This window comes from Pseudonaja textilis, chromosome 1, assembly GCF_049901715.1.
Source record: "Pseudonaja textilis isolate UNSWEBS1 chromosome 1, rPseTex1.2, whole genome shotgun sequence".
In the NCBI taxonomy this organism is placed as follows: domain Eukaryota; kingdom Metazoa; phylum Chordata; class Lepidosauria; order Squamata; family Elapidae; genus Pseudonaja; species Pseudonaja textilis.
The window spans coordinates 294,588,420-294,614,487 of NC_141990.1; the positions used below are offsets into that span (position 1 = coordinate 294,588,420).

A 26,068-nucleotide genomic window follows, 5' to 3' on the forward strand; every position below is an offset into this window, starting at 1 on the left:
AGATTTAATTTCTTCACAGTATTTTTTTAAAAAAATATTCATAAAGTAAAGATATATTCATAATATTTTCAAAATTAATGAAAGAGTATCAAATACAAAGAGCTGAAATAATGGGTAATGTGCTGGCCTAGAAATCCGGAGACGGAGAGTTCTAGGCTCGCTTTAAGCATGAAAAACCACTGGCTGACTTTGGGCTAGTCACTCACAGCAAGGTTGCTGTTGTGGGAATATGGGAGGCAGGATCAATATTTTTCTTCAAAGAGGAAAAAAAGGGGCAATTGGTTCACCCATCTCCCCAACATGATGTCTTCTTAACTAACCTGGTCAATGTTGAGACGAAGTGGCATTAAAGATACCCGTAAACAACATTCTTGTGGTGATCTACCAGACTCAGGACGAACATGCAATGCTTTAACTGTCAACTGTAAATGAAACATATATTGGTTAATGTTGTCCTTTTTCCAGTTGGGATCCTCTGTGACCCTGGGCATTATAGCTGATTTATTAACATGTAACGTTGTATGCTATTCAAAGTCACTTTTGTCGGATGGGCACCCATATAAATTGCTTAAATAAATAATCAATAGAGGATTCATATAAATATGTCATCTCTTTGAATAATCACAATTTCTTTTCCTGCATTACAAGGCAAACATGAACAAAGCCAGTTTCACATTCACAGTGTGTGTAGCTTTTAAGTTGTATTTATATGGGTGAGTTTAGCATCTTATACCATTCTATCCATTACATGGATAGAAATTTCTTTGAGAACATTTTTCTGTTAATAATTTATGATTACTCAAATATTTATAAACATAATTAAAAATAATAGTATCCAATCAATAACATTCCCTTATCCAGTAGATAGAATACTTTTATTGGCCAAGTGTGATTGGACACACAAGGAATTTGACTTGGCGTAAATATACTCTGTATACATAAAGAAAAGATACATTTGTTAAGAATCAAGAATCATAACGTACAACATTTAATGATAGTTATAATTAATGATAATTATAATTAAGATTATTGATCTGGGTAGAATAAATTAACCCTGATAGATATGTGGCAGATTCTAGACTTCTTGGAGATAAAGATTGTGATTACAATGTTTATTGATTTTATGTAACAGTTGTTATATTTAAATTCTTATCTAAGTCTGTAATAAAGTTTGCTACTGTGTTGTGCAATTTTCATTATAATGAATTAACCATTAGATCCCAAAGGTGCTTTTTCAAGAGGCACTATTTAGCCATTAGATCTAGCAATCTCTTGTTAAAAAGGAAGTTCTTCACTATCAAATGTGTGTGGCATCAGGACTGTGGATATTGATTTTTGTGAGCATGTTATAGTAATTCTGCAAGCAGCTGGTAAAATCAGGATACAAACTCTGGGTAAAGCATTATCAGACTGGATTTGAACTATCAATCATTTGGATAACTTAGTATACCAGTCATTCTGGATAAATATGCCAATTTCCAAAAGAAGTATTCTAAAATCAGCTTCCACGTTCTGCAGATGAGAGAGGCAGTGCAAAGAGATTGAAAAATCCATCAAGAGACTTTCTTCTAAATAAAATAAATAAGTGTCCATCTGAGGGTGGATGCTTATTCCATGTTTGATACATTCTCTCACTGAGATAGTCAAGACCCTCAGGAGTTTATATACATGTCTCAAATGCCCAAAACAGGTCTAAAGAAGTCAAATAGCTTTTATCTTTTAAATGCCACTTAAAAGTAAAGCTCAGTAGGAAAATAAAATTATTTAATGAATATAGAGAAAAATGCACCTTTATCACAGAAACCAAAAGAAACTGAAATAAAGGGGAGGATAAATCTAGCCCCACCAAAATGAAGTTTAGCTCTCTAAGGTTCTGAAATAGTCCTGAACTGACATCCTACAAATGATGCACAGATAATAAAGAATATATGCTTCTGCAGTGCACTTGGTTATTGTTTGTTTATTTTATTTCTATAGCTGCCCAACTCAGTCAATGACTCTGGGCAGTCTACAATTCAATGTATTATCTTCCTTTGTAATTCTCAGAATTAAAATATTCAGCAAATGTTTATGAGCTCTTACCATGTTAGAATGCGCCTTTCTAGGCATCTCCTTACTACAGTAAAGATAAAGAAATTTATTCATTTGAGATGTAGCCAAGCGATCTCTGATTTCAAGATCTTGAACCATAAATATTTGACGTGATACAGGTTGTTCTAATAAGCTGAGTTCACACTCTGGTTCACCTGAGGGATATACCTCATGTTGGAATTTCACCTTTGAAAAAAACAAGAGACAGGAAAAAGAGCAAATTTGATGGGTTAAGGCATTAGAGAAATAAAACAAATAATATAATTTCCCCTCTTACCTTGCTTAACTGTATTTCTATCAAAAAATCAGGATTCCTTCCTTTCCCCCCACAGGCAGTATTACGTCCATGTCTTGTTGGGGTATGAGATGGAGAACTCTGAGGACTACTGGATAAGAGAAAAAATATTTTTCTCTTTAAATTAGAAGTTTACCTCACAACTCATTCAGATCTCAGATTCAATGCACAATATGAGTTTTGTGAACAAGAAAAGAAACTGAATGTACTACCGGTACCTTATCATCAGGAACATATTTCCTTCTTTCCATAACTAAAATATTTCCAATCATGGAGTAAGAAAGATTTTGACTAGATTCACACATCAAACTAAGCCAATTTTATTACGTTTTGTTTAACAAATTACAATTTAAGATACAATCATTTCTGTTTAATATAATGCTAATTATCAGGCCTATATTACACATCCAGTCCAGTACTCCATGACCTATAATGGTCCCTGAATATGCATTCAAGGAGCTCATGGTCATGGCTGGTAGACCATATCCTCTTTCACTGCTGCTGCCACAGTTACAAAAGAAAATGACCGAGGGGGTGTGTATCAGAGGTGGTATTCAACAGGTTCTGACCAGTTCTGGAGAACCAGTAGCAGAAATTTTGAGTAGTTTGGAGAACCAGCAAATACCACCTCTGACTGGCCCCACCCCCATCTATTCTCTGCCTCCTGAGTCCCAGCTGATCGGTTGGGTCTTCTTTGGTTGCTCTGCACAGGAGAACAGAGCTGGAAAGCAGGTTAGTGGGATAGAGAGAGAATGGGATTTTGCAGTATCCTTCCCCTGCACGCCCACCAAACCACGCCCACAGAACCGGTAATTAAAAAATTTGAATCCCATCACTGGTGTGTATATTTCTGAATAACTGGAATTCTTTAAGTTAATATTTAACTTTTAGAAGTCTAATTCTCAGCTCCTGTGAAAAAACAGAAGGGACTTATATTGAAATACTTACATATAACTTTTAGCTGGAGATGTAGGTGTTATGTTCCCAAAATCCTTTCCTCCATAAAGATGCCAAATGAGTGAAATTTCTTTCACAACATAGCGCATGAGGGGAACAGGAAAATGCAGTGGTGTCTTGTTTGTATCTGCCTTTTTCACTGGTAAACTGAAATGGTTTTCTTTTATTATAATCGCATCTTCAACCATAGTTTTCACTACTGGCTCTTCTTCCTTATCCTAAAGGATTACAAACTATTAGCTGAATATGTATTTTTTCTTTCCCCCCTTTTTTTCCATTTTCATACTTTTAGAAGTGGTTCTATAATTTGAAACTTCTTTTGCATTACAAATATAATTATATATTGCTTAAATGAAATAATGTAAAATGTAAAATTGGAAATGAGAAAAATAAAAAAGTTATAAATTTATAAAAATGATACACATGTTCAAAAGGACAGCAATAGTACAGATTATTCAGAACCTTAATGTACAATGAAACAGTGAATTATTTTATTCAAACTGATGAAAAGGGAGATATGATTTCAAGTATATCCAAAATATTCTGTAAAAAGGGAGGTAAAATTTGGAATTAATATTTCCTATGATTAATTTAGGTTTTATTTTTATCGAGTCATAACATTTTTAAAAACCAAACCAAACCAAATAATTCATCTATTTTCCTAATCCAAGACAACTTCAGCTGTCAATTGACAATTACTTTCTACAACAATGACCAATTTGGTCTGTTAGCAGACCAAAAATAATAATAAAACAAAAAACTTAAAACTCACTTTATTTTCACTACATATGAAAAGCAACTGAAGTCATTATTAATGTAAGTCAAAAACACTGGCTAAAAATCTGAACATTTTCCATTTAGGCCTAGTCCCTCTAAATGGATAGATTAATAAATATCATTGTTAAATGATACTCAATCACTCCATTCTAATATTTAGAATATTAGAAATGTACATAGTGTTATTAACATTAATATTAATAACTGTGCAGATGGTCATTTTACAGTATTTTAATAGCCATAATTTAATCTATGTATTCCAAAATCTACTTTCCATTTTTAAATTTCTGATTTTTCAGTAACATTGTTATTGAGTTTCTTACAGAAATAACTGCCTTTGGTGCAAAAAGAATACAGAAGTCATCATTTTCAGAAGGTGAATCTCTTATAACTTCAGTAATCATGTTGGGAGTAAATGATGCATAGGTGGGGCTTGGCTCTTGGGAGAGATTCCCACTTTCATCAGGAAATAGGAAAAGATCTGAACATGCTGGTACTGGTGTTTGACTCTTTTCATCTGTGCTTCCTAGAAGAAGAGAAGAGAAAAAGTTGAAAAAGTTTCAACTTTTCCATGTAATCAAGAGGTTACCAAGATAGACTGACTATGTCTGGATGCAATTCTTTACTCTTCTAATATGGCTGTGGGAAGATCAGAAATTAATCATACCTTAGCATGTTACCTAAACTCTTAAACTGTGTCCAATGTTTAGTGTTTTTAGTTTTTTACATGCCAAAAGTTGTTACAGAAAGAAGCAATAATGAAGGATAATGTAAAATATAATTAAAATAATTTTTGAAGATAACTTAGGTAAAGACACTTATTTAAGAATGGAATGGGATAAAAGTAGGATAAATGGGTTAAACACTTTGGCTATAATGTACAGACATAATAATGGGAAAATATGTGGCTGAAATTTATCTGAACATGCTGGTACTGGTATTTGACTCTTCATCATCTGTTATGATTTTAAGGAGAATTTTTATAAAATGATGTATATGTATGGCGCCCAAGAAATTGTCTAGAATGTTTAAAAGTACCTCAAATTTACATTGGAGATGTGAACAAGAAAGAATATTTTATTATGTTTATCATGGATATGTAAAAAGCCAGAAAATTTTAGATTCAATACACTAACTGAGGATTTTAATTGAAACTGGGGGCTTTTCTTTTAAGACTGGACAAACAATTGGAAAAAGATATGTTCCTTTCTTTTTATATATGATCACTGCAGCAAGACTGTTATACACAGAAAGATGGAAAGATTCAGTATCACCCACAATGGAGCAATGCTTGATGAAGATGATGACCTTGAAGAAATGGCCAAACTCTTTAATCAGAGAAAAATCAATATGTTTATGGCTGATCAGAAACCCCTTATAGATTTGTTGCATGAAACTAAAAATATAGTTATGATTTATGGTTTTGATTATTAAGAATAATTATAGAAAAAATAAGTTGTGTTCTAACCATAGAACAAGAGGTACATTTATAATTGTATTTATAACTGTTGTAAATAGCAATAGCACTTAGACGTATATATCTCTTCCCAGTGCTTTACAGCCCTCTCTAAGCAGTTTACAGAGTCAGCATATTGCCCCCAACAATCTGGGTCCTCATTTTACCGACCTCGGAAAGATGGAAGGCTGAGTCAACCTTGAGCCACTCCTGGAGTTGAGGAATGAGCTAGCCCTGTAGTACTGCATTCTAACCACTGCGCTACCACAGCTCTATTTTCTTTCTTCCTTTGCTTTTGCACTCTTAGCCTTTTCAATTATTTCTTTTGTCTTAATATAGAGTAAGTTTCTATTAATTTTTAATCTTAAAATGTTAATAAAGCATTTAATACTCATAGGTGTGCAAATGATAAGCATAATGCAATGTGTTCAAAAAAATAAATATGAAACTTAAATAGCTTTTGATTAAAAATAAAGTCCAAATAGATTTACCATTAGCTTGTAGGTCAGAGGGGGAAAGCAACTGCTGGGTTTCGATCTCTTCCATAGCATCACTCATTAAATCACGTAAAATCTGTTGGTCAGCTTCAGGAAGAACTGGCCCTTGAGAAGGTGGGAAACTGGAAGCTTCTGCCTAAACAAGATTATACAGAACCAAATTTGAAATGGACATGCAACAAACTTCTTCAGAAGTTACTCCTGAAAATCCAAAAATATCATAAGGCTACTGCTCCATATATTATAAAGAGACCTACAAGATTAAAGTTGTTTAAACCAACTTGGTGATCTAGTGTCCAAATACCTCCATCTTTATTTGGTTTAGCTGTCTTATTTAAAACATTAATATATATAAATAAGAACATGAGTACCATTTTTTAAGTAAATGAAATGAACCACTGATTATTTTCAAAGAAGTAAGTCTATCATATAATGCAAATCCTTTACTGTTTTAATTACAACAGACTAATACATTTATAGTAATCTAAGCTTTGATGAACTATCATTCAGTATCTCAGAAAATAATCTGTCATTGATGAAAGATTATTTAACAATGTGATATACTTTAAAATGCCACAACATTCCTTGCTGATTTTAAAGTTTGACTGTTCTCACTTATTTACAGTACTATAAAATATCATTATCTCATGTTTTCATCAGCATAAACTTAAAGGCCATGGAATTAACAAATGTAACATAAAAGCACTGTGTATGTAAAATTGTAAGGACAGTAATCCTAGCGGTAAAACATGACATTGAAAACTACAAGTCTGTTATAAAAATAGAATTTTTATCTTTACACTTTATCATATGATGAAAGTTGTTTAATGTTATCAGAGAATACTTCCTGCATGGTACAACTAAAAGTGGAAATCTAGTCTATTCAAATCGCTATTTTACTCACTGTTTTGAGAAAAGTTTATGTGTGACTATCACAATAAAATAAGAAAATAACAGAAAAAAAATCTAACTAGGAGTTTCAAACTGTTGTTTTCTAAAAAAAAAAATTGTGCGTGGCCTGCAAAATCCATCAAGCAAGTTAAACTTTTTTTAAAAAACAACTTTCTTTCTAGAAATAACTAGTAGATGCTAAAATGAAAAAAAATATATATGTATGTGTCAATGTATCTTCTACATCTGCCAATCATTGTCTTAGTAAATTGAGATGAATTGAAAATATTTCTTCTCCTCCTTCAAATAAATAAATAAATAATTTGCATTAATCTGGACAAAAGTAAATAATGAAAATTAGATGATTCCTGCTGGGGGTGGGGGTGGGGTGGGGTTAAGGGGTTAAGAGAAATATATATTCATACCTTCACATTCTGTTTGGTCACTCCAGAAGTGCACTCCATTTTAGCAGGAGGATTCAAATCACCATAACTTGCAATATATTGTATAAGATTCATCAATGCAGCACATGAATCTGAGCATGTTCGAATGTGGATAACGTCACTAGAACAATGTAGTTCAAAATATGGATTGCTCTGGGCAACAGAAAGTAAAACAAGTAAAACATTTTTGATCCCTATGAAAACTACACACACTCATATTTACCAACAAACAAAACATATATGCTTAGAAGACCCCCAAGTCTAGTGGTTAAGGCATCAGGCTAGAAATTAGGAGATAGTGAGCTCCAATTCCACTTTAGGCATGAAAGCCGTCTTGGGTAAGTCACTTTCTCAGTCCAATTCACCTCACAAAGTTACTACTGTGGGGTAAAAATAGGAGAAGGAAAGAGTATTAAGATATATTCACCACCTTTTATAAAAATAAAAAACATAAGATAAGAAAAACTAAAAAAGAGTATGTTAGGGAAGCCAATACAATTCTAGTCCTACTGATTTTCATTTTACTTTGTAAATAAACCCCTCTTTATTTGTAAATAAGTCCCCTAAAGATGTGTGTGTGTGTGTGTGTGTGTGTGTGTGTGTGTGCGTATGCAGCCAGTGTGTGTTTTATGTATGTTCAAAATTAGCCTTATTTTGTCAAAATTGTAAATAAATAATGTAGTTTTTATGTTTTCATTTACCCTCTCTTCACCAGATTCAGATTTCACTGTCCTTATGGTCAGTTCCAACAGTCCCATATCCATAACTTGAACATAATCTGGGGAAAAAAAGAATAAAAATATCTATTTATAAAACTGTTTTAATACTGCTTTTTTTTAAAAAAAAACTACTTAAATCATCACACATTTTAATTGTTTCCATATTTATAGTATAGACCCTAACAATTTTGAACTTTTGTCATTTCCTCTATTATATAATACATAATTTAATGTGATTTGTACCAATTTACATCATTTGCAAATAAACTTCATCAACAACAGATTTCTTTATTTCTGGGGTGAATCCTAAATAGTTGTTTGCTCAGTTGCATCTAATGACTATTAAAAGGGGGTCAGTTAAATTGAGGTTATACTGTGATTTCCTCCTACTTAATGGCCTTTTAGCTTTATTTGTCCAAGCCACCTGCACTTCTCACTTGATATAAAATAGTATTATAATTAATATTCAAACCCATTCTACTCTAGAGAAAATAAGCAGATAAATCAACAGACACTGCATTCATCATTAAGGAGTGTTATTTCACTTCTTACTGGGAATGAATTTAATTAGCATATATATGTATCGCCATTACGTGTCCAAGAGTCAGTGTCCAAGCTACTCTCCCCTCCGGCATATTTTTTCAATCAAATATTCTGTATCCCTGCTATGATTCCTTTCCTGCTTGGCTGGAAAACAATAAACATTTTTCCTGACTCATCAAGAAAGAATAGAGAGCAGAAGGGAGGGTAAATGGATGCATACATGGAACTGTCTGCAGATAGCCAAAAGGAAACTGTCAAAATGGGATAGGAAAGCAAGAACAGGAAAAAAAATAAGGAAGTGAGGCAAATAATTGAATGTGTATGTGCAAGGATAGAAAGATAAAGAAGGAACGAATCTTTGAAATGTTTCAATGGCCTGTTATTGTAGATGAAAATATGCAAATGAAGCATTGAGTAAAAGAGTACCTTAAATCTGAGTTGGTCCTGCTCATTTTAGACTTTCATGAGTTTTAGCTTCAAAGCGTCCATTATTTGCCACCACATGTTTTTTAAGATTAAATGATGGCTACAGAGTCTTAATGTACTCAAGAAAACTTAGAGATCCAATTGACATTTTACTAACCAATTTTATATGCTTAATATTGTAACACTTTTCAATATCCTAATTGGTTATGTTTGATTCTCTAGGTTCTTTTCCAATGCGAAATACTCTTACCTTTTTGGAGATTCACAGTAGCATTACTTTTGTCAGATAAATGCAAAGCAGCCTCATCCAAGATTATCCTACAGCCAAAAAACCCTAAATTGTGTATTTGGTATACAAATAAATGATGCATTTAACCACTTGACTAAAGAATACAAATGTAATCATCTTTTTAACTTTGCACTGTTATTGAGTTTGTTCTGATAAGGCAGTTTAACTACAAGTAGAAATAGATTCCCAAAGTAAAAACAAAACTGACCTGCACTGTTCATTGAACTGCAGCTGGGAAGGTCACAAAAAACTACATACAGCCAAATAAAAGTCTTTGGTTGTCAGGAAAAAGTGAGAAACTAAAACAAGAATGTGATTGTTCGAATACCAGTTTAAGTTTTAATGTAGTCAAAGCTTCCTTAAAACCACGTTTATGTCTTTGAACTATAATCCTGTAGGCCAGAAACCAAGGGAAGGACAACATGTAGGGGGAAAAAACTTTTCAAAGTTTAAATTGTGTTTGTTGAAAATCCTACAAATATTTTAAAACAAGAATATATGCATACCACATGTTTTGTCCTATTTCTTTTCTCAATTCCAAATTCATGTTTTAAAAACAGAAGTCACTATGGCCAAAAAATGGATGATTTAACAAATATGAACAATTATAGATTTACGATGGATTTTTGTTACTTATGAAAAATTCAAACATTGAATTTCATTAAAAGTTCATCTTCATCCTCATATATGGTTTTATATTTTCATAATACTTAAAATCAAATATAAAGGTAAAAATGGAATTGTTGGCCTTTTAAGTGTTACCTGAGAGTAGAAGATGATTTATCCAGTGCCATGCTACTTGAAATGCTAAATGTTTCAACAGTAAGAAGACATCTAGTGGGTAAAAATAAAGGCCTGCCAAAAAAAAATAAATCCTACCAGTTATTTCCAAAAGTTTGGATCAAAGTATTTAAGAGATTTAAGATTGACAACAATCGCCATAATATGCTACTCTGAATATTCTTCTCATTTAACTTACTTGTAATTCAGAGCACAGCTCCAGAGATGGATGTGAAATGTTGTAATGGAGGCTGGAGGATTATATCCCAATACAGGTTCATCAGAAATATTCAAAAAATACAAAATCTACAATTACAAAAGCATAAAAGTAGACCCATTGATTTCAAATTACAATTGTAAAAAATTACAATTTAAGGCCATTTTACAACATATATTAAAAAGTGAAATAAGAGACCCAGCGGTAGCTTGCAGTTTTACTATCCTGCTGCAGCTTTGCTCATTCAAATTTTGTTCCTTACTATGCTAGAGCAAAATCTTCCAGGGTAGGTTTCTAAGAGGAACCCAGGCCTCAGGGATGGGGGAGAACTAGAATATGCTTTGAGGAGTATAACAGAGCTCTGCTAAACTCTTTCTGGATAGAATCTTTCATTTGAGCTTATAAGAACTCATTGAGGTTGCGGACCAGTTTTTTAAAAAACACATTTCAATACTAACCAATAATACTAGGAAGTTAGAAAATGAGGATACTGAAAAATAACCGCAAAATTAAAATGCTGCAATGCTTTTAAGACACATTTTTATAAATTTTTATTTTATCCCATATTACAAGTAGTCCTCAACATATGATCATGACTGGGACTGGACTCTTGATCACTCAGTAAAGTGGTGGTTAAGCAAGATGTCACTTGACCAGTTTGTCCAACTACTGCAATCCTAGCTGTGGCTGTGAAGTGAACTCATAAGACATTAAGTAGATACAGTCCCAAGGAGCAATGAAGTATCTCAGGTGGGTGGGGGAGGATCAGTGGAGCCAGTGCGCATGTTCAGGAATGAAATGCAGCACTTGGTGGCAGCAACATTGATGCAGAGGCCTGTAGGCATTCAGCAGTCCCTGCCACTTGCCTCTACTCCCAGGCCATGACTGCTGCCACTGTGAAATGCTGCCCAATTTCCCATGTCCACCTATTTCCTTTGTGACCTAGGCTGTGTGCCCTGCAGCCTTTGGTTGTAATGTTGGGACTGACGTTCAAAACAGAAACCCCAAACCATCAGCAGTCTCAGCAAGTTTTCACTTTCCCGGGGCTCATATTCACCGCTAGCACTACCGCTGCCACTGACAAATATGCGCTGTTCTTCAAAGTGTACAAGCCTGAGGGGACAGCGTGATTGCCCTGGCTGCTGCCCCTCCGATCTACCTTGCATCACTCACCTTCAGCTATTTTTCTCCTCCCACTAAAAAGGCCTGTGCAACAAATCTGAGACAGCTCGTACTCATGCCAGACCTTCTTTCCAAAAGCCACCATGCATTATTCTGCAAGCCTTGCGTCGTTTAGAGAATGAGGCTATGGAAGCACTGCAAGTCTCTCTGATCCAGAGTTGAAAATCCTCCCTACCAAAATCCAAGCAGGATTTTTAGCTCTGAGCGGAGAGACAAGTTTCTCTGCTCCAAAACTGAAATTCCTCCATGACTAAAAATCCTGCTTGGATTTCAGCATGAACCCTTTTCACCAAGCCCCTGAAACTCGAGGGAGTTCTCTTAGCAGGGGACAGAGGCATTTCACTTTCTGGGGAAGCTGGCAGGGAAGATTGCAAATGGTGATCTCATAATCATGGGGCACTTGACAACTAGTTTTAAGTGCAAAAGTATAGCAAATATCACAATTGTGACTCTTGGGGTGTTGCAATGGCAATAACCTCAACTCATAAGTCCTCTTGTTCAGGAACTTTGCAATTTCGAATGGTCACTGAACAAACGGTTGTAAGACAAGGATGACCTACATATTCTCCATAAAAATGATGATATTGTGCAGGATGTAGATTTTCTTTCAAGTAAGTCATGTCATTCTCCCACCCTACTTTTTTTTAGCAATATATGCTCTGCATTCTATGGAGTATATTTAAGTTGTCATTAGGCTTTTTTATCAAATTGTTAATATCTGAGAACATAGCTGTGCCACAATCTCAGTCTTATGTGACTCACAGCTGCCGTGGCAATTCAGGGACCTGTCAAGTCTGACTAGGCTAGATCCAGAACAGACTCCTTCTGGATACTGTCCAGGAGCTTGCCTGCAGGACCTGAGTCGGCTGCTGAATTAATGGCAGGCTTAAATGACTCGCAGCTGCTGCGGCTGTCAAACTCGCTTCAGAGCCTGACCGAAAGTTTGGGCAGTGACTCCAGCCCCGTCCCATTAACACGGGATAATCTGGGGCCCTGACTAGGTCCGCCTCCAAAGGTTTATACAAAAATAAAAAAGGCACAAAAATACGAAGGCGCAAAAAAACGAAGGGCAGCTGTCCCAACTAAGTCGGACAGCTGTCAAACCTTTCCAACTGACTCCGGTGTCCATGGGAGATCCAGGGATTAGTAATACAAGTCTCTTTCTTAAAACTCAAGATCTTCAGAGTCCTTAAGGGACACCTGAATGAGCTGAGACTGAGTTGAAAACTGGGGACCGTTATCAGGGAGGCGTGTCCTCAGTATTCAACTCAGTCTGAAGAGCAACAAGACTAGAGACTACCCAACCTGGATTCTCCCATCAACTCAGTGGAGAATATCTATAATGTTTCTCAGCTGTTTAATATCGCTGTGAGGTCATTAAATTGAGTGACAAGTAATTGAAAACAAAAAACAATTAGCAAAGTGATATACCTGTTCATGCCAGCTTAAACCAGAAGGAAGCACTCTATGCTGCAGAGTGGCTCCTCTTAACCCAACTGCAACTAAAAACTCCTAGAAAACAAAGTATATCTAGTTAGTTTAATGGTTTGAAATGTTTGGAATTAAATGAACATCATAACCTATCTTTTCTCTGACATTAACAATGCTAATAATGTTAGTACCATAACAAGAACTATGTACACAGTACAATAAGTTACTATCTGACTGGAAATTCAAAGACTTTATAGTGTAGTGATAAAGTAAACAATTCCAGAATTGTTGGACCAGAAGTCAAGGTAGCCCTATCAAGCAGGGCCAAATGTATAGAGTTATGGGTTCAAATTCTTACCTGACTTTATTTACCAGTCATTTTCCCATAATACAATCTTATCCATGAATTTACTGTGAAAATAAAATGGGGCACCAGGGTTGGAGGGGTGGGGAGGATATTTCTATATGCTATCCTAAGCTCTCACAGAAAAGCCAAAATATAACTGTATTGACAGATAAATAAGTTAATTCTAAATACAAACCTTTGTATTTGTTTCTGATTTATTTGACTGTATTTTAATGGCAACTGACAACATGCTTAAGCATTCTGCTCCTACGCCGTCTGAAAAAGCTGTATTAGGACCTTCTTCTTCCGAAAAATAAACAGTAGGTTCTAGCCAATGTGGATGTGTTGCACTTGGCAGTTTTATTTCAGACAGAGATATTGTCTCTTCTACCACTCCTGCAGAAGGATTTGGTTATTACTTAAAGCAATTTGGAATGTAGAATGAAAGCACAGATTCTATCTTTCAGAATAAATGAAGATAGACAAAGTCTGGTAATATTTATAGTGACTGTGAATGCTATTCAAAAATGAAAGGTGTATGGGAACACAAATGTGGCACTTGTCTGCAACATTTTTTTTTAAATCACACCTTTTCTTAGGAACTCATGAAGTTGCTATGCAATTCCAGGAAGACACATTTAGTTTATGGATTTGCACAATGAGGCTTCAACTACATGCCAAAGCACCTTTTTGTCTTTGCTCTGAAGTATTGTACAATCCATTTTCTATTATATACAAATAAAAAAAATTCTACAATATATTTTACTACACATCAAAATTCACCAAAGATCAACAATTTATTGACTACTTATATTAACACCAAAAAAAATCAGAAAAAGCATTTTAAAAATTAGAATACAGTACATTACAGATTCCTTCTGGCAGTAGAAGCCCAGAGAAATACTCCAATAAACCTACTAATGACTAACATCCTCCACTTATATTCTAAATGCATAAGACATTGTTAACTACTGTCAAGCTAGAAAATTATCAACATAATTCTGTTTCACACTCATCAATAGACCTTTTCATAGAGCTATGTGAGGTGCATTACTTGAAGATAAAATAGCCCTCTGTATTTGTGTAGTAAAGTAGCTGTTGGAAAGCTTGCCACAGCTGCTTTGAAGCCCTTCCTAGGACTTGTGTGTGGACGTGCCAGAATATATTTCTATCAGGAAAACTGATAAAATGATTCAAATGGAACTGAGGAATTCATTCCTATTACTTTCATGTACCAAGGTGTACATACCTTAAAAGTATAGCACAATTTTACTCTTTCTTTTTATTTTGATTGGGTAATGCTTCAGCTGTGTTTAAAAAAAGTTGTATGGAACAAGCAGGAGTATGAATGCACGACCTCCCTGGGATTTACTGATAAAGTGGTAAGTTTCCAGATCTGATAAGATGGACTCAGCCTTCCATTCTTCCAAGATTGGTAAAACAAGGATCTATGATCATAGGTGTCAAACTTGATCGTGTCACGTGATATCACATGGTGTATTGTGACTTTTTTGCTTTTGCAGAACTGGGGTGGGTGTGGCCTGCACATGATGTGATCTGCAAGGTGCCAGTTTGACACCCCTGATCTAGATTGTTGGGGGCAATATGCTGACATTTGTAAACGGCTCAGAGTGAAGTAAAGCACTATGGAGCAGTCTATAAGTCTGCTATTGCTATTGAAAGCACCTCTTACACACTGAATCAAAAACATTATGCTACCTAGTTTTGACATAATTATTCCAAATTATTTCCATCCTTCTCTGTATATATAATTTTTATAAACCACAATTCTAATTAATTGATATCTGATTAATTGATATCAAAGGATGAGTTGTGAGATTAGGCAGCATACAAATGGGAATGGATAAATAAATACATCAACTATTGATCTTTTATTTTTTGTTCCATAAGCAATATTAAAGTCATGCTATATTCTTAAAAACTCCTAGCTCCAAAGTTCTGAATGAAGTGTAATTAAATATAATTCTATTTTTAGCAACACAGTAGTACAAAATGAATTTTTTTAATACTAGCAAAAAAGCTACATGTATGCATTTGTTTTTCAAAAATTGTAATACATTTTATGACTTTCACTAATCCTTCTTTTCAAAAAGCTGAACACAAATTCATATTCTACATTAACATTTCAATTTCATACCTTGATGATATAAGTTGAGACTATTACAATGGAGACATATATAATGTTTGTCTTCAAAACCTTCGTACTTGGTTACACAAAATAAAGAACCATTACAAAATTCAAACCAAAATTCTCCATGTTTGTCTTCGAATACTCTTCCATCATCCTGCTACAGAAACAGTGAAAAAGATATATTAACATTATTTGTTGGCTGAATCTGATAGCCTTTGTTTTAGAATGAATTGTATTGTTTGTAAGAGTATTATGCTGCTTAATACACAAAGATAAAAACAACCTTGATCTGATCCTGACACCTGGTGGTCTGTCTATAATATGCAGCTTTCTTAGCAGTATTACTGAAATTGTATCTTCTGTCCTCTGGATATCTTTTTTCTTCTCAATATAATCAATAGCTCTGGACTTCCCAAATGCTTCCTTAACAGCTGTACTAACAGCTAGTTTTGGGAGATTTTTTTTTAAAAAGAAAAAAAATGTTTTTTTGCCAAATGTCAGCATACCAAAATGTTTTATACATAAAATCCCACTAGTCCAACCCATACAAATCATTCCTACTTAGGTATCTCACCTTGATATCTGTGAATATTGATAATAATCCATGGTTTATATTTAAAAAAAGTGAAAGAAAATTCTGTGTGCTTCTGTTTTGCAATTCAGTTTTTTTCCTTCTCCGGGAACAATAATTAGAATCAAGAGTGGAGAAATACTGTAATGTTTCTTCCTCAGATCCACTCTCATCATCTATAAAACCAATTAAATATCTAATTAGTGAAACTAATCAAGATAACTGATTAACTGTATACTTAGGTGGACAATATACCTAGGTTGAGAATATTTATGCACAGATTATGCACAGATTTTCCCAGAATTCTTAAATTCTTTTAAACAGATTACCATAAATACATACTCATATTTTTGTTTAGCAGAATAACATTGGATATATATTTTATGCAATACATTACCATAATGAATAGTAGATTTGAACTGACTAAAACTGTCTTTACTAAATGTGTTGATCAGCTGGCTGGCGACTGAAATCCCAACACCGTATGAGATATTCTCAAATGTTTCTACAGGAGAGGGAGCTGTGGGTTCCCACAATAGTAGATCATTGCTAATCCTAGAAAGAAAGAAAAAACTCTTGATATTATTCCAAGTGGATATGGGAATATAATCAATCACAACAAACCTATGTTGTGGAAAAATATTTTTTTTAAATTATTAACCGCATGAAAATCAATAGTATATATTAACAGGAGAGTGAACCTGTGCATCAGAGAAACACCTGTACATCAGATAAATATAGGTTGGTAATTTAGCTTTCCTTCTCTTACTTGTTATGTTTGTCAAATGATTAGGAAGAAACATTAAGACAAGACAAAAAGGGTGACTGTCTTGCAACTCAACATGTGAATGTGTACTGTTAGTCCTCAACTTATTATCACAATTGAGCCCAATTTCTGTTGCTAAGTGAGACATTTGTGAAGTGAGCCCATTTTATGACCTTTCTTACCACAGAAAGGTAAGTGAATCATTGCAGTTGTTAAGTTAGTAACATGGTTGTTAAATGAATCTGGCTCCTCATTGACTTTGTTTGTAAGAAGGTTGCAAAAAGTGATCACATAATCTCAGGCCCTGCAACGGTCACAAATATGAACCAGTTGCCAAGCATCTGAATTTTGATCATGTGGCCACGGAGATGCTGCAATGGTCGTAAATGTAAAAAATAGTCATCACTTTTTTCAGTGCTGCTGTAACTTTAAACGAGCACAAAATGAACTGTTGTAAGTCAACAGTAATACAACTGTAATATACTTCTTTAGAAATAGCACAGACACACACACAAACAATATGAATATGGTTCAGATATTTGCCGGAAATCAGGAATCAATTTATAGGCTGGTGCTCCAAAATACCTCATGCTTTTTTTTGGAAAAACTAAATATCCTGCACTCTCCAGTAATTGCTGAAAATATCTCTCAGGGGACTGAGAAATTCTGAGAATCATGTGGAGGATGTCATAGGGGCTGCAGGAGAAGAAAGTTACCTTCCCAGATTTTTATTTCAAAATGCCTCAATGACCTTTGTTTTTATACTTGCCTATTGTAAAGTTTCTCATAAAAACTCTTGTTTGGTAATGTTAAATAAACATTTGGCAACATGAGTTCTAACACATAATGGGAATTGTTGATTGCTTTATCTTGAAACTCAGTCATCTCCACTGCATCTCCTGGCATCACCATCTAGAAATGAAACAAATGGGGAATATAACACAGAGACATAAATAGTAAAACCAAAAATGCAAACAGAAATGCAAGCTCTAGTATCAATTTTAGGATATCTTCTTTCCAGAAAAAATGGGCATATTTTCAAATAAATCTTAAACTTAATTCAATTTAAAAATTAAAATGGCTAAAATATTTATTATTTTTGTTGTTTCTTCAACCCAGGCTAATCAATAAGATTTGAGATAAGAGCTACCAAAACATTCTGGGACTCGTCTCTTTGAATTTTAAGTAGCACTTTGACTAATGTTGTCAATCAGATTTGATATTTAATCAAAGGACATCTTAAGAGACATGTTCATATACCAACTAAAAATAAAGAAGTTTTGAAATCAAATAATTTTGTTTTGCAGGGGAGCTCTAAATCTAGACACCTGCTAAAGTACCTGAAGTGTAATATTCTAAATGACCATCATTGTCTTACATGGCTAAAGTATACAATAAAGTTCATAATTAAATTTTTGGCAATTCTAATTGTTATACAGATATGTCTTAGGGAAATAGTTTGTAATCATGCTCAATGGGGTTAGGAAGATTAATTCTATGTTTGGGAGGGTATGGCTTATTACATCCTGTGTACAGGAGCTAGTATCAGCTGATCTATCCTCAAATAATTTGAGCTGGGGAACATTTAAAAAAACAAAATATTTCTACTAAGCAAAAAAGATTTCTGGCAATATGATCATCCCCTGTAAACTCTAAGAGCAGCTCTTTCAAAAGCAAAACTGAACACAGATTACTTCAGTGCATAATTATTTCCTATCTAGTATTAAAAAGCACAGAGTCAGATGAGCACCTTTGAGCTAATCACTTTTAGCCCTAGAGAACCCACGCCCCAAAAATATTTTCAAAAAAATTGTATGGAGTGGGAGTGTATTGTATTATGGTGGCTCTTCTTCGATCTCCTTGGCTGGTTCTAGTTGTTGTTAGAGGGACAGAGAGTCAATTCCAAAAGTTTTATGGATATCTCAGGTCTCTATGCCTTCAATCCACGTCCAGGAAGTGAATGAATCTTCTCTGTTGCTGTACCTCTTCTCTGGAATAGTATACCCCTGAAGATTCACAAAGCCTTCACTCTATTCTCCTTTAAATGAACTTTTAAAACTTGGCTATTCCTCCAAGCATTACGTCATCAGTGGTCAGGCTGTTTAAGACAGGTATGATGATTGTTTTTCTTTCTATCTGCTTCCTTCAAGCTATTGCCATATTTTTCTTATATTTTATTGTTTTCAGCCACCCAGAGTTTTTCTTTAGGCTAGAAATGTTAGGGATGGATGGACAAATACTGTGTTTTACAGTATTTTATTATCAACAACTTCAAGATATAATTGTAAACGAAGCAGAACAGAATTAGTTCTAAGTTCCTAAATTGAAATCAGGCCGTGCTTACTTGGCATTATTCTGTGTGTTAGTTTTGTTAGTTATGCTTCTACATTTTGAGATTATGATACAAATACACTTTAAAAAAAACACTATGTAAACCCCCAAAATCATATAAATGATCTCTAAACTTGAATATTCATCCTACCTCTTCATTCTCAAACATTACTCTACGAGAGGAAAAGGGAGATGGTTCTGGTCTTCTAAGATCACACAGCTCCTTCAGGGATTGACATCCTCCTTCTTCTTCCTCATGAAAATGACCATCAATTTCCTCCTCTTCCTCTGGAGCCATTCTTTCCAAAATGGAGTGTACAGCAACTGGGTTTATTTTCAGTACAATCCTGTTTTCCAAACAAGAAAATTAACATGGCAAATTCCCAAAACAGTTAAATGAATTGTTATGAAAGGTAAGCAGGAAACATCATATATCCTTTTTACTCCATTTTCTATAGAACCCCTTTTCATCTTGTATTGTCGAGTGTTCTCATTTCATTTTTAACATTTCACATATTTTTAATGTCTTTATAAACCCACAACATGATGTGCTAATTTGTAAAGTGTCTCAAAGATATTTTTATCCTTCATGTTTTCAATCAAAGTTCCCTAAACTTTCTGGAGTGGCAGCCCGGAGGTGGGGGGCAGGTGACTTTACTTGTGCATGTGCATGAGTGACACCTGTGTCAACAGTAGCACCTGTGTGGCACTCATGGCAATGGAAGCGCAAGTGGGGTGCGCGCGCACACACACACACACACACACACACACACTGGCCAGCCACTCATGCGGCCCGGTGGCCAACAGACCACAGCCTGGTAGCAGACCGCACTCACAGGTTGGGAACCCTTGTTTTAAATTATTATAAGATATATATCTTAGCAGCAGTTATGATGGATTGAGAAGATGGGACCTAACTGATCTTGGCAAATCTGAAAAAGGCTAAGCATGATCAGATCTTCTTAATAATTGGATAGGGGGCCACCAGAAAATCCCAAAGGTGTAAATTGAAGTAGGAAATTTAAACATATTATTGCCAAGAGAGCCATCTAGTCATTGCCATAGAAGCATAGAGTTCCATGCTTGACTTGCAAAATATTTACCCTGGGGATATGGAAAAACATCTCCATAGCAATAGGGGATATGTCCAATTTATAAATATAAATTAAAAAATGCAATATCTAACTGTTACAATCACATTCAACTGTTTTTGCAAATTTGTCAGAATATAGCTAATTTGGCTTTAATAACATGGTTTTGGGTAGGAAAACCGAAGATTTACACAGGGAATGAATGAAACACGCATTGTGTGACAGTGTATCAACATTTTAAGAAATGTAGGAGGAAGATTAAATATCTTGCTTTACCGTGGCCAGTCAAAATTGTCTGATGAAACCATTTCTCCAAGAATACCACTAGAAACTTTTAAAAACTGTGTAGCACATTGATCTTTGTTCTCTTCAAATGACCCTGCAACAAAAACAGAGAAAATCATTACATATGTTCCTATCGACAGTAGTGAAGCAATAACAAACCAAGAAACTTAATAGAATTGTTTTGTCTTTACATCCATCAGAAACAAGAAAATAGTGTTTTGTAACCATGATTCTCAATTGCATAGAAGAGTAGCTATCCCGTAAGTTGCAGATTATGTCCTCTTAAGACAGAGGTGGGGAGCTATGGCCCCTTTATGACTTCTGGAGTTCAACTGGAGTTCATGGCTGGCTCAGAAATTCTGGGAGTTGAAGTCCACAAGTCATATATAAGTGTCATAGTTCCCCATCTCTTTCTTAAGACAACAAAAAAAAAATAAAGGCTTTATTTAAAGTTATAATTAATCATTTTCACTTATATGCTAAATGTATAAAATTATTTCCCTTTCCCTTCCTAAAGGGAATAGTAAATAGGCTATTGTTATCTGATCTCTTGTACTTCATGGCAGTAACTATTATAAACTATTATTGGTTCTTTATCTTACCAGTTAGTTCTTTAAAAGTGAGTTCTATTTGAATTTCCTCTGAAGATGGCCCGCCAATAAATTCCGTTTTAAGTTCTGTGTCTGAGAATTCTAATTGAAGAATTTCTTTCTGAAGTGATTTTTTAAACCATGGTCCTCGTTCTGGATCTGATCGTAGATCAGGTATTGGGAAGCGAACCGAAAGCTTCAGCGCTGGTGCAGTCACTTGAATCGATACTTTGCAATTAGTGGGAGTACGTGAATCATCCAGAAAAATTTCAGCAAATGCCTTATGCTAAAACAGTGCATAATAAAAGAAAAAAACACTGTTTTTAAAGCAGGGGGGGAAAACTTAATTGAAATATATATATATATATATATATGTCTTATGGTTGCTATATTCACAATATTTGCTAAAAATAATAAAACTGTTTATGAGATTTCTAATCTCACACTGGGAGTTTTTGCAAACTAACCCTTCACTCAGGGCAGGACATCTTCCCCATGTCACAACCTAGGCAAGGGATGATAAAATCCAGGTATATAGATACTAGAGTTGGATTTAAGATTTATGGATCTCTGAATTCTAGCAAATATCTATAATTTCCATTAGATGGGGTATATTTTTAAATATCTATAATTTCCATTAGATACCTTTACTGTATCTATTTATGTATACAGGTAGTCAAATCGCATCATTGCCTCCCGCAGTCATGTGACCGCACATCAGATGGGTCAGCTTTACAACAGGTCAAGGTGTTTCATGATGTTATTTGTCAGTTTTCAGCATATTTTGCTGATTTCTGACCAAACCACCCCGCTGCCCATTTAAATGAATGGGCTTAGCTAATGAATGTGGCATTTCTTTAATGATCTCGAATTTTGCTTGACTATCATTACAAAAAAGGCCAGAAAATTGCATCCAATCATGCGGGTACCTTGATTTATAAATGCAAGTCCAGACTCACTTATGGTAATAAGTTGAGAGCTACCACTACAAATAAATGTTTGTATTTGTATATTTATTTATTTAAATATTTTGTATAGCCGCCCATTTTATATTGAACTCTACGAGGCTCCTAACCAAGAAATACCTTCAGGTCTTCTCATATGTCAAAATCACGATACTAAAAGACCTTTTCAGGGTGATGCTTTTCATAATGCCTAGCTTTCCTCTCAGGGGTTTAGTCAGAAGGATTTGCAATTCTGTCTAGTAGCATTGCTGCATTGCCTTGGTGAAATTTTTATATTAGTTTTTACTCTGTTTTGTATCTTACCAGAAGATACAAATTTTTGTTCTCTGTTTTTTTTATTGTTCAGTGCTCTGAATTATGTAGGGGACAGTTACAGTATATGACTAAAAATAATTACACAAATAAAAAGCAAAACTGTCAATACATCAAATTTCCAACAAACCAAATGTTTCTATAATCAAAATTACACAACCAGTACACGAGTAAAGCAGAATGATTTTCTACTTACCAGGCTAATATGTTTGTTGTAAGAAGTGTACATATGGGATGCCATAGTTTCCACTGTGGCTAGCTTTTGCGGTTGAAGCAATGAATTTAGTCTGTCTACAATGCTAATATCCAATTCACAGAATGCTGGACTCAGCTTGATTTGTAAATCTGCTTTCTGGGGAACAGAGCTCAGTCTCCCCTGGCTACCCTGTTAATAAAACACTACAGACCTATTACAAATGTAAAATATAATTTATACACAATTCAATACATTTATATTTATATATTTCAAAACTCAGAGAAATTTTTATCAACTTTACCTGAGGCCCTTTGTTGTCCAAGTGCTTGTAATGAAGTTGAAGGCATGAGGGAGAATGTAACTTGTTTTCTTGTTTTTCAGAGTTAAACCTAAGGAGCTTTAAAAGAAAGACAACAAAACTGTTAATAATTCAAATTAGAATTATTATTATTATTATTATAATTCAGCTTAGAAAAACCAAAAACACCATCTACCATTTTGTGAATGGGTTTCCACATGTGCACTGTGAAATCCCCTTAATCTTCTTCTTTCAGCCTTCTAAAACACTAGGGAGGAGGTGAAGACATGGGGTGATGAAATGGGAAATAAATCTGCTTTTGCGTAGTTACCATTCTCTCATTAGATTATCAGAACGACAAAGCTCAAAATATTTGGGGGGAAAATAAGAATGTTATTGTTCACCTCATTTCATTACATGATCTTTTATCAAGCAACCCAGAGAGTTCATATTTACCTTGCTTTTTTAAGGTTATCTAAAGCAATCTAATAGATTTTAGATTAATTTTTTTTGCTTTTTGCAACACCCTTAGATATTGGAGAAAATAGAGCCGCAAGGACTTTAGAGAGGGGAAAAAATAGTTAAGCGTTTTGGACTATTTTCTGACTGCTAGATTATAAAAGCTCTGGCTGGCATGAATTTCTAAAGGGAATGTAGAAAGTCTATACACCTGTTAAAATGCCATATTTTAAAATTGAATTCTACAGCTTATATGTTAAAGATGGAAAAATTGTGAAGTGATTTATCTAGATTTGATTTTTTGTACATCTCAAAACCTGGCAGTTTTTTTTAACATGGGTGTGTAGACTTTTTATATGTACTATATTATAATCTTAGATCTCCCCACTGGGAAAGAATTATTTCTGACTGGATCAACTTTTTCCAAATAGGCATTTCCAATCCAAACATCTAGCTACCAAAAAGTCAATTGTCATAAAGCAATTATGTTTACACATTTACCCACTGATTGCAATTTATGTATAAATAAAAGTATAAGTACAATTTCATATTTTTCTCAGTGTATTTCAACTACTAATATTAATGCACACATATAATTTATGTACCTCTGTATAGTGAGGAATTTGGGAATGGGAGTCTGTAGAATACAGGCATTCCAGAAGTTCCATCTGTCTAATAGATAAGTCTGTATTCAAACAATGAGAGGTTGATCTTTGTCGCTGCTCATAGGATACTTTGAGGCCTGTACCTATAAATCTAACATGAGAAATAAGAAAACTATTAATCAACAAATGCACATGTAATTACTTTTTACTTATTGTTAAAAAGTTGTGAAAAGACATAATTTTAATTGCCAGAATAAAACATTTGTTTTGCTATTTTTTTTCCAAATATGCAATAGTATCCCAAGGACATGAAAAAGTAATCCACTCCAAGTGCTATCTGACACTAAAGAAAAAAGTTGGTCAAGGTATTTTTTTAAAGAAAAAAGAAATAATGGCAAATCTTGCTCTGTAGTCCAGATTAAGGAACCTCCCAAACACATCCAACTGCCAACTGTGTGACCATGAGTGGTGGAACATCTTGCAAACAGAGATAAAAAATAATTTGGCAAGTTTGAAATAGTAATTAAAGCACCAGATTAGAAAGTGGGAGACCATGAGTTCGTGTCCTGCCTGAGGCATGAAAGCTGGGTGACTGGGCAAGTTTGTCTCAGCCAAACCCACTTCACAGGGTAGTTGTTGTAGGGGAAAAAGGAAAAGGAAGGTTGAATATGTTCACTGCCCTTAATTATTTGTAAAAAATAATAAAGGTTGGATACAAATAAACAAACAAAACAAACATTAAAAAAATACTTCTATAAAATTTGTCTCCATACTTTAAAATCATCAACCAGGCACTTTAAACAGGTTCTATCATAATATATTTCATATCAAAAACAAATTCAACTGTGTCAATGGTGAGGCCCATATTGTGGAATAAATTATTGTGGATTTAAAGCAACCCCTTTCTTACTACATTTAGGAGTTACTCAAAAATATTACTATTCACAGGATTCTCTTTTATGTTTGAAAGCTGTTATGCTTTAATGTCAATTTATATATTAACTAAACAATAAATTAATGTTACTCTATTATCGTTCATATAGATTGCTGGGCTCTGTTTGTTACATTACTAGATAAACAAGAAAAAAAATGTACCGAAGGTGGTCATGTGAACAAGCCTTTGCAAATACTTTTCGAAGCAACAAAAAATCTTCTGTGGGAATCTGAGCTGGATCAATTTTTTCTATCTGGGTAAAAAAATCCTGTGCCATTGATGTTAGCGGGCTAATGTTTAGTGAAGTTTCAGGTGGTGGTAAAGGATCAATATGGAGCACGGACACCGAGAAAGCACCCACTACTAGCCTAAAAAGAAGTTCAGGTTTTGACTCATCCACTGAAATAGATCTGGATGGAAGAGCTGGAATGAAATAAAAATTATACTACTTAAAATAATCTTCAATAATATGTCTTCACAATTTAACATTATTTTTAATTACTACAACATCAGATTTAAGTATTAAATTGCTACAACTGTAATATATTATTACTGTAATGTATTATCAATTAAATATTGTATACAGAAGCTAGATACCTTATCTATGTAGTTGAGGCATATTTGAAATGCTGCTTACTTAAGAAAACAGCATTAGTATTAATTAAAATTTTATTACATTACATACTTAATGTATTATACTTACTTTCTTCAATAAACAGAATATCAGATATGCCTCAATTCTCTACATAAATAAGAAGGTAACTGGATACCTTATTTATGCATGTTAATAATAAAAATACATTCAAAAATAATTGTGGTATATCATATTCAAATTCACATTTAGCAATATATTATATGGCAGTAACATAACTTAGTCTTGCATTTTTCACATTCTCAGAATTATGAAAATACAACTAATGTGGGAGGGGTTGAAACAAAAACCGTATAGGCTATGCAAATTTTCTGAAGCAAGAGCCCAATAAAACTAACAGAAATTCATATATAAAAAATCAAAATATTCAATTTGAACTTTTGAAATACCCCAAAATCAGCAGCTAGTTTGGATCCAGTACTAACTATGCAAATAAAGGTAGCCCTCAATTTACAACCATTCATTCAGAGACCATTCTAAGTTACAATTGTACTGAAAAAGTGATTTGTGACCATCTTATG

General features: G+C 34.1%; 1 protein-coding gene across 1 annotated transcript in view; it reads right to left on the bottom strand.

Moving 5' to 3' along the window:
- Positions 1-26,068, bottom strand: part of ATG2B (autophagy related 2B) — a 49,567-nt gene that overhangs the window by 7,578 nt on the left and 15,921 nt on the right. Inside the window, exons 11-34 of the mRNA XM_026716979.2 lie at positions 25,057-25,318; positions 23,962-24,112; positions 22,901-22,996; positions 22,600-22,788; positions 21,139-21,412; positions 20,528-20,630; positions 19,312-19,507; positions 17,599-17,741; positions 16,461-16,618; positions 16,067-16,239; positions 15,499-15,649; positions 13,537-13,736; positions 12,995-13,075; positions 10,364-10,470; positions 10,147-10,239; positions 9,346-9,413; positions 8,109-8,185; positions 7,390-7,560; positions 6,068-6,209; positions 4,444-4,646; positions 3,335-3,561; positions 2,369-2,477; positions 2,083-2,277; positions 321-422 (exon numbers count right to left, since the gene is read on the bottom strand). Coding sequence (XP_026572764.1) covers positions 321-422; positions 2,083-2,277; positions 2,369-2,477; positions 3,335-3,561; positions 4,444-4,646; positions 6,068-6,209; positions 7,390-7,560; positions 8,109-8,185; positions 9,346-9,413; positions 10,147-10,239; positions 10,364-10,470; positions 12,995-13,075; positions 13,537-13,736; positions 15,499-15,649; positions 16,067-16,239; positions 16,461-16,618; positions 17,599-17,741; positions 19,312-19,507; positions 20,528-20,630; positions 21,139-21,412; positions 22,600-22,788; positions 22,901-22,996; positions 23,962-24,112; positions 25,057-25,318 — 3,671 coding nt within the window. The remainder of the gene's footprint in view (positions 1-320; positions 423-2,082; positions 2,278-2,368; positions 2,478-3,334; positions 3,562-4,443; positions 4,647-6,067; positions 6,210-7,389; positions 7,561-8,108; positions 8,186-9,345; positions 9,414-10,146; positions 10,240-10,363; positions 10,471-12,994; positions 13,076-13,536; positions 13,737-15,498; positions 15,650-16,066; positions 16,240-16,460; positions 16,619-17,598; positions 17,742-19,311; positions 19,508-20,527; positions 20,631-21,138; positions 21,413-22,599; positions 22,789-22,900; positions 22,997-23,961; positions 24,113-25,056; positions 25,319-26,068) is intronic.